This window comes from Apus apus, chromosome 1 (assembly GCF_020740795.1).
Source record: "Apus apus isolate bApuApu2 chromosome 1, bApuApu2.pri.cur, whole genome shotgun sequence".
Classification (NCBI taxonomy): domain Eukaryota; kingdom Metazoa; phylum Chordata; class Aves; order Apodiformes; family Apodidae; genus Apus; species Apus apus.
In genome coordinates, this window is record NC_067282.1 from 31,439,455 (window position 1) to 31,449,152 (window position 9,698).

The 9,698-nt window shown below is 39.5% G+C and overlaps 1 protein-coding gene across 1 annotated transcript in view; it reads left to right on the plus strand.

Moving 5' to 3' along the window:
* Positions 1-8,450, plus strand: part of EPSTI1 (epithelial stromal interaction 1) — a 50,158-nt gene extending 41,708 nt beyond the window's left edge. Inside the window, exons 11-13 of the mRNA XM_051608638.1 lie at positions 202-307; positions 6,283-6,315; positions 7,838-8,450. Of these exons, the coding sequence (XP_051464598.1) occupies positions 202-307; positions 6,283-6,303 (127 nt within the window). The 3' untranslated portion in view covers positions 6,304-6,315; positions 7,838-8,450. The remainder of the gene's footprint in view (positions 1-201; positions 308-6,282; positions 6,316-7,837) is intronic.
* The last annotated feature ends 1,248 nt before the right edge of the window (positions 8,451-9,698 follow it).

The following is a 9,698-nucleotide window of genomic DNA, read 5'->3' on the forward strand; positions in this document are numbered from 1 at the left end:
AGCATAAGGATGCACCCAGTGAGTTGAAATCCACCTTATCTCATGCCATTCCATGGTATTGAAAAACATAAGATAGATATTAAACTGAGAATAGGGAAAGCCACTCAGAGAATGCTAAAATTCATATGTTTGTGAACTGTTCAGCTGCCTTCAATAATTTTTTTGTTTGGTTGTTTGGGGGTTTTTTTTGTTGTTTTTAAGGGTAAATAATGCTTTCCTGGACCGACTCCAGAACAAAACACAACCTAGTAGCATCTGCCATCCGGGATATTCTGGGAGTCTGGACTACCTCAGTAGCAGTGCACAGGTAAGCTTTTTGGGTGCAGAACAACAAAGTAAGAGGATGGTTGAAAGTTAACTTTTCCCCGAGATACTGTTATGTGTCTGTGTGTGTTTAGCCTGCCTGAAAGATCTTGCAGTCTGGCTGACTGTCTACAATAGCTTTTAAGAAGAAATCCTGTCTTAAATATGTAAGCTGTTCAAGTGAGAAGGGGAAGGAAAAGCTGCACTTTGCAGCAGAATTCTGTTGGTTGGCCTGCAAGGTACTTACTGCAAGGAGCCACATCCAAGACACTTCCTTAAGTTCAGAACAAGTGTAGTGAAATTATAAGGGATTTTTTTTAAGTCTTTAAATGGAAGATGTTTATAAATGTTGTAAATATTTTATTATTATGTTGAAAGTGCAGGGAAAAAAATCCCATTAAAGGTAAAACTGTTCATTTTTTACCTGTGTAAAATTATGACAAAAATGACCCAAATGCATCTAATGGAAGATTTACAAAGACTGAGCAGCAGAAGGATGAGCATCTAAAGATGATTTAGCGAATGTGCCAGGGAGAGAAGGATGTTTAGTTGATAACCAGAAATGCTTGAGTTGGATTGGTTGGACTGTCTGGTGTGGATGTGTGTCTTGGCAGATGCATGCCTGGAAGACATATTCAAGCATCTACAAAGTCAAGGCATGATAAAGAAGCAGATATTCTTGCTACTGAAGTTTTCCAGATACTTGAACTGAAAAAAAGGGGAGTGTCTTAATCATTACAAGCTTTGTACAAGACCCGGGCCATGGCAGAGAGGTTAGGAACCTTGAACTGAGGCTGCCATTGTGTGTAGCAGTTCTCTTGGTCCTTGTCAGATCAGCCTCCCATAAGATCTAGTGGCAGCTGCTTGGAGAAACAAATGGTTAGAGGCTTTACTGGTAGGGCTTGTATCATAAGCCAGGAAATCCAGAAAGTGTTGGAAGCCAAACCACAGATGTTCAGGCTAGTAAAAGAGTATAAGAACAAGAGCACTCTGCATTGCAGTCCTGAACCATCTCCTGAAGGATGATGGCATGCTTGCAGATAGCAGAATTAGAGATCTCAGAAAGGATGGAGCCAACTGATATCTAGGAAGGGGCAAAAGTTAATGTCTGCTGGATAGAGGCTGGTTAACAAAGGCAGCAAAGGCAGAAATTACTCTTTTTATTTCATTTTGTGTACTTTATCCTAGTTTGCAAACTGTTTCTTGATAAACTCAAAAGAAAGCCTGTGACACAGCCAAGAACCCAAATATCTAAACTGAAGCATCTCCATCAGAGTGCCTGCTGTCACCACAGAAAACCATGTCATTGTGTGCAGAGAACAAGGAGCAGGGGTTTGCCTTTAGCCAGATGCCATCTGTCCTCTTCCACAGGGCAGGCATTGGTACCACCAAACAAGCGCACTCAGCCCAGGCACAGCTTTAACAACAGACGGCCCTGTGATGTACGCAGCCAATCTATGCTTTTCTTTAAAGATATATATTCAAAGAATGCATCAACACAAAGGCAATAAAAACCCTGTGTGTAGAAGTGATAAGTTTCCTACTCTGTTTAATGGCTCCCAAGGAGCTTGCCTTCTGCCGGCTAATGCTAGATTATCCATTTTTTTTCCTTTATGCTATGACGTGAGATTAGAAGACTAAACAAAGCAGGGAAAGAATAAACTATGAAAGAATACATCATCATGGAAAGGAATTAAAAATTAATATTAATATCAAGTGCAAGAAAGAAAAATATCTCTCAGAAGACAGGCTGCAGTCTGCAACCACAATGTCTTTGATTATACTAAGATTCTTCTCCCTTCCCTCGAGATTTTCAGCAAAAAAATACTGAACACCAGGTCAGGTTTACAAGTCGTGTAGTCTGCAGCGTACTGTTTTATTTTATAAGGGAGATAACCAAAGCAGGTCAGACTATATCTTAAGATTAAAAGCAATGAAAACGGTTCCCAAAGTTAGACCTGCAGGTAATTTTTGATCCTGCTGTGTCTCTGCAGTGGCACTGAAGAGGAAATAAGGAAATATTTGTTCTCTTTGCCACTTTTTTTTGGTCTGATTGAACTTTTTATAGTCACAATAGTTTCACACTTACAGATACTGTAAGTATCTGTGTAGATACTTACAGATACTGTGCTATGTTATGAATCTACCTACTGTATTTTTCATTATTACTTCTATCAGCCTGGTTTTCTAAGGAAATTAAGTTTGTATGATCATGCTATCTGTCTATGTGTAAGAATATTTTCAACTTGCTGGGCAACCTGAGCCAAATTTAAAAAGGAGTATAAATCTCAAAGAGAATTAAGTTTCCATGTGTCTCATGAAAAGCAATGGCTGATTGGAGGAGAGACCCCAAAACAATACCCCAGTCTGAGGGGCAGTGGGAAGGACCTGGGCACTGAGTGTGTTGTCTGGCTCCAGCCCTCTAGCCAATCCATATGGGCACAGCGCCAGAGCAGCTGTGGTTCTGCCCTGTCTTTCTGGGGGCTGGGCAATGCAAAAGGGGACATGGAAGTCACAGGGGACATGGAGAGGAGGGGAGAAAGCAAATCTATTGTGTATGTCAGGACAGGGGAAAGGAGAGCAGTTGCATTGCCCAATTGACCCCTAATGATAGGAAAGCAGTTTTCATTAATTCATCTGCCCTCCAGACATCTTATGTTTTATTAGGGATATTTATAAGCTGTTATTTCAAGACCAGTCTTCCTAAAAGTAATCTTTTCTCCCTTTTCAGTTAGAAATGTCAGGATGCTTTCTGGGTGGTTGTGTGATTTTCTTTTTTAATGACAAGATGATTTAATGAATTTCCACTTCTCTCTTTGGGTTACTGCACTCTTGAGAGAGCATTGAGTCTTGTTGTATGCTATTAAGAAAGTTTTTATGTCCTTTGGGCTGCCAGTGTCTCCAACAAAAGGATAAACCTTTTAGGATAGGAGGGTAAAAACATGAGAGTTATGGTTTTGACATCAAAGTTTAATCAGTAAATTTTAATCCTTACTCAGCTGAGACCTATGACTGAGATAGTATCTGTTCACTGTACTGGCACAAATGATCAGTTTTATTTAAATATTAAAATACTTCTATTTTTACAGAAGAATAATTTTAAAACAGTTGCACATTTTAAAATTCAGTCCCTCGTGAGATTTGCCCATGTTCAAGTACAGAGGGATTTGCAGAGGCCAAGTACTAATTGCATGGCAAGCTTGTAGCAGAGCTCTGGTATATTTTTCATGTGGAAATGGACCCTTTTGTCTATTTTATTAATGGAGAGAGGTCACCTGGTAAATAAATTAAATTTGTGTATCTATTCTTCTTTCAATAAATACTAGTTGTCATGTTGAAACTGTGAGCTGTGGTAAGCTCAGAATGTAGAAGGCAATATGCCATATTAAACCTTCATGTTTCCATTACACCTGATGTCATGCATAAGAATGAGAAATTCTCTCTTTGATACTGACTCTGCTCTTTCAGTTGATGCATAATTCTAGATATTTGTTGTGGGAAGCAGCTATGCCCTCAATACACAGGTGCAGTGGGACAGAAAACCCCATTTCTCTTCCTTTCCCATATGCAGAACAGGAACTGGAGGGATGCTGGATAAATTTAAGAACATGATGTGTGGATAGAACTATTTTAAATAATCATGGCTAGTGGGTAAGGACTTCATTTAGTTCTTGTAGCACGATCCATGGGACTCTGTCTTTGGAGTCACAACCAGCACTCAATTTCTGTTATTTGCTACCGATCTGGGAGGGAGCATGTAATGAAGTCTACAGCTGCACAGCACAGAGGAACCATAGCTCAAAGGTCCCTGAAGTTACAAGGCCAGCATGCATGCCACCTTTTTCTGTATTTAATCAGTCTTGAATGCAGATTTTAATGAACTTCTAGATGGATGAGGTTACCATGAAAAATGCTGGTTTCTCAGCACAAAGAAAAAAAATGTATTTATCATGGAAATATTGAGAATAGAATATTTACATTAGAAGGTTTCAGAATGCAATCCATGATGGTCATGTTTGTTTCAATGAAGAGTATGATTTGCTAACTTAGCTTTAACCTGGTTAGTCTGTGTATGATCTATGTTGGAAAGATTAGGTGCATAGATGATGGTAGGGCAGTAGATGTGTTTTATCTTGATTTCAGTAAAGTATTTGACACTGTCTCCCACAACATCCTCGTAGATAAACTGAGGAAGTGTGGTCTTGATGGTCAGGTAGTGAGGTGGATTATGAACTGGTTGAAAGGAAGAAGTCAGAGAGTTGTGGTCAGTGGGACAGAATCTAGTTGGAGGTCTGTGACTAGTGGAGTCCATCAGGGGTCGGTACTGGGACCAGTACTATTCAATATTTTCATCAGTGACCTGGATGAGGGAACAGAGTGTGCCCTCAGCAAGTTTGCTGATGACACTGAACTGGGAGGGGTGGCTGACACACCAGAAGGCTGTGCTGCCATTCAGTGAGACCTGGACAGGCTGGAGAGTTAGGCGGGGAGAAACTTGATGAAATTCAACAAGGGCAAGTGTAGAGTCTTGCATCTGGGGAAGAACAACCCCATGTACCAGTAGAGGTTGGGGGCTGACCTGCTGGAGAGCAGTGTAGGAGAGAGGGACCTGGGGGTCCTGGTGGACAGGAGGATGACCATGAGCCAGCAATGTGTCCTTGTGGCCAAGAAGGCCAATGGCATCCTGGGGTGCATTAGAGAGGGTGTGGTTAGTAGGTCAAGAGAGGTTCTCCTCCCCTTCTATTCTGCCTTGGTGAGGCTGCATCTGGAATATTGCGTCCAGTTCTGGGCCCCTCAGTTCAGGAAGGACAGGGAACTGCTTGAAAGAGTCCCGCACAGAGCCACAAAGATGATGAAGGCAGTGGAAGGTCTCTCTTATGAGGAAAGGCTGAGGGAGCTGGGTCTCTTTAGTTTGGAGAAGAGGAGACTGAGGGGCGACCTCATCAATGTTTACAAATATGTAAAGGGTGAGTGTCAGGAGGACAGAGCCAGGCTTTTTTCAGTGATGTTTAGTGATAGGACAAGGGGCAATGGGTGCAAGCTGGAGCATAGGAGGTTCCACGTAAACATCAGAAAAAACTTCTTTACTGTGAGAGTGACAGAGCAGTGGAACAGGCTGCCCAGAGAGGTTGTGGAGTCCCCTTCACTGGAGACATTCAAAACCCTCCTGGACACGTTCCTGTGTGATGTGCTCTAGCTGATCCTGCTCTGGCAAGGGGGTTGGACTTGATGATCTTTTAAGGTCCCTTCCAACCCCTAAGATTCTGTGATTCTGTAATTATTTTTTTTTTTCCTTAAACTGTTTTTTGAGGGGGGTGGTGTTGTTTGTTGTTTTGATTTTTTGTTTTGTTTTGATTTGTTTTGGTTTTGTGCTTGTCTTTCCTGGCAGAAGGATGGCAGAAAATAGATAAACTACTCAGCAGAAGTATCAGTATTACTGTAGGGACTTCAGATGAGTAGATCCAGGCATGCTGTAGCTGAGTTTTATAACTTACCTCTGACAAGGCAATCAAACAGCATATGCAGATATGTTCTGCCTGGCTTGACTTTGAGCTCAATCATTCCTTCCTTTGAAAAGCTCATCTTAGAAGAGAATAGTGGGAGTCTGGGGATGCGGGGAAGAAACTTTTCACTCTTTCAAATTGTATATGATCACAAAGGATTGAGGTATCTAAATACATTTGGAGCACTTTTAGATTGACTTTTTCCAGCAAAAACAAGATATGTTCATCTCCTGAGTCAATGCACCCTGCTAGTCATATTGAGTTCCAATCAAAGAAATATTAATTCTAGAATTGGAATATTGCAGAAGGGTTTACTTATTATTTAAGGAGCAGTTTCAAAAGACAGAAAGGGCACCAAGTAATCAAGAAAGTTCCACACAACTGGCTAAATATAATTCCTTGCATATATATGTGGATATACTGTACATCATACATTGTACTGTACTATGTTGTTGGTTTTTTTTCTTTTTTCCAGGAGTCGAACTATTTGGAATAAAGGAGGAGAAATGTAAGAATAATGGATTTTTTCATTCTTTTTAGTAGCAGAGCTGGTGTTAGTTTAGCTTTGTATATGACATTTCATTATGACAGCTCATTTGGTTTAATTCTCAAGTAACATGAGGGGATATTAAACTAAGTGCTTTCTAGCTTTGTGTTTGGGGTGATGCAATGGCCCATACCTATTCTGAAACATGTTCTTTCATAAAGTACTGCAAAATATGTATTTCAAGTCAGAGGAAGTTCTGATGGTGTGGAAGGCAACTGCTTGGGGTGCCTTGATACTTAGTGCTTAAACCTCAATGACCCACATTCTCTGTGCCATGGACAGTGAGTGGGTAAACCTGGGTAGCTGAGGTATGTGGCTGCAAATGCAGCAAAGTACTCTGCAAACTTCCAGTGGTCTTAAGTGAAAGAGGATGGCTTTGTTGTGGGCTGTGATCTTCCTGCTGTTCTGGTGAGCAAAAAGGGAGACTATTCCTATCCGTGGAGGCAATCGGTAAAACACCACCACTGAATTGGGGAAAACAGGCCCTCAGTTTTCAAATTACCTTTTCATAAGGCTCACTGCACCTATGTTATTTTCTGAAGTATGTTCCCTACCCTAATTCCCAGTTCCAATACAAGGAATTACACAGAGCCTTTACTTCTTCACTTGGAGGCTTTTGAAGCAGTTTCAGGGACTGACACACATTAATTCTTGCCTTAGGAGATGTCTTTGACATAACTCTTCCTTTTGAGAGCTAGGATCTTACAAAGAGGAAGTTTAAAAAATAAAACTTAGAAAAGCCCCTTGTTTTCAACCCTTTTCCCACAAATGTGGATATTCTTCTGCAACTTTCTTCCTCATTTTCTGCTCCAACAACTATTTTAGTATTTTTGCAGCAGAATTTTATTCTGCAGATGTTATCTAAATATTATTGTTGGCCTCCCATGAGTTGCCTTTTCAGTTTTATGGGGAGCAAAATTGTTATTAAACATTAACTCAAATTCACTAAAGAAACGACAATGAGTAGATAAAGGCAGTTCCCCACAGAGGAAGAAATGACCATCTTTTGCAGCCCACAATACTATTAGGTTTTGTCACCTGAGGGCAACTAAAAGGAATTCAACACGTTGGACTCTGTTGTTTTTCACAACATCTACAATACCAATAGTATATATAAATACGAACTTTTTCGGATATGGTTATGGATTATGGATTATGTATGTATGGATTATGAATTATGGATAGATGTATTTTTTTAAGCCTTGTTTTACTGCTGTTTGAAAAACACATTTCAAATTGCTACATGAATACATTGTTCAAAGAGTTGCTAATGTATCTGCAGCTATTTAGGATATTTTGTGAATTAAATTTACAAAAAACCAGAAATCCCTCATAAAGGCTTTACATAACTAAAAGCTAAAACCCGCTGGAAGAAAAAGGAGACTGTATTTTCCAGTGGACTTAATCCTAGAGAAGTTGATTTGAATATTTATTTTTTCTGCAAAAGATAATTTTTAATTCTGTTTTCCTCCTCTTGTTACAGGGTATTGGAGAAATATTCCCTTTTATCTAGCCTTGGCCAAATGACCTTGTAAAAGGTCCAAGAAGGTGTTTTTTTTTCTTACCCAGACTTCAGCTTCACACCCACATCACGAGCAATCTGCAGAGCCTGGTTTCTAGTTGTCATTATTCACGCACACTTGAAGCAGATGATTATGAAAGTCCTGTTTAATTTTTAATAAGAGAAGATGTCATTTTGTTTTCATAAATTGTTTTGTCTCTTGCAGAATGTAATTATACCTGTCTTTAGGATCTCAGAAAAACAAGACATTAAGAAGCAGCAGAAGCTACAGTAATATTAGTGCTGTAATATATATTTGCTTACTTCTCTATACCCAGTCAAATATATTGCTGGGCTTGAAATAATGAAGCAGGTAGAGGGTTTTCTTTTGAGATGGGAAGGAGAAGGGTTGCTGCTTTGGGGTTTTTTTAATTTTCTTTCAGTGGGGATTTTGTAGAATTGTTTTACTGTTGCATTCAACTGCAGATGCTCAAGAAGAAACAGATGTGTGTATTGTAGACAAGATCTTTAAAATGTGTTCTTCAAAAAATACAACACATGAAAGAAATAAAACTTGAAATAACACTGAAATTTATTCAATCTCTCCCACATATTTTGTGATGTACCAGTTTTTCACTTTACTTGTTTTACCTTAGTAACTTCTGTTACATGAGTGGGAAAACTTATGTTGCTTGCTTTCTTTTGTCCCTGTAGTCTAATGGACCTTAATTTATATCCCTCTGTTGCTGCAGATGACAACATGTTAATGCTTTCCAAAAGTCATATGCATAGCTAAATATTCCTAATGGAAAAGAAGGATCCACAGTATGTTGGATAAACCATGCAGACAAGAAAAAGAATCTGTGGCATTTACAAGTACATCTTAGGCAAAGTTAAATGTTTCCTGATAATTTTATTTCAGTGTACAGGCATGCCACAATATTTTTCCATCACCCATGCAATATGGAAACTTCATAATGGATCACCTGAAGTTTTCTTTGGAACCATGGATATTACTTCCCTATCTGGAACTCTCTGCAGTTGCCCTTGGCCCTCTTTGCCTCACAGAATATTCAGATCTCCCGTACTGCTAGTGAGCTGATGTTAATAGGAAATGCAAGAGATCTTGGTAATGCTCTGTGGTTTACACTTCTTTAAGTATCAGACACTGGGAAAATTTATTGGGAGGACTTTTGTATATCTACACAATGGCACGGTATTACTAGTGGTTTTTGGCTGTGTTTTCACTCTGCTGCTTTGGCAATTAAATTCACATCTCCCTCCAAGAACTCCCCCACCCATTCTCCTTTAGTCAATAGCAGAGTGGGGGGCTAAGTGTCTACAGAGTGGAATATATGGGCATGCATGCACATATATTTTAAAGGAAATGTCCTTGCTTTTATCAGATCCTTGTATTGTAGTCTTATCAGACTAAGACTTGTAGGAGGTCTTGTTGAAGTAGTGAACCTGCAGCCTCTCCACACTTGATGAGCAATAGACCCCAATGACAAAGGCTGAGTGGGAGGGAAAGTTCCTATGGTCACTAATGAGTTAAAATTCAGTGTGATAGTGTTGCTGTGTTTCTATATCCAAAGAAAAAGAACTTTTCTGTTATCCTGCTTATTTCATATTCAGGAACAGTGATGGCTAGTCACCTTTAGTAACCTCTTCCATTAAGCTTGTCTGCTTTCTTTTGGCTGTCTTCAGATGAAACTTTATCACAATCTTCAAAGTGCTTCCCCTTATCCAGCATTTTAATCTATTATTTGAAATGCTCTCTACAAACTATTTCAGACATTAACTATTCCAGCTTTTCTTGATGGTGAAGTATCTGAATTCTTCC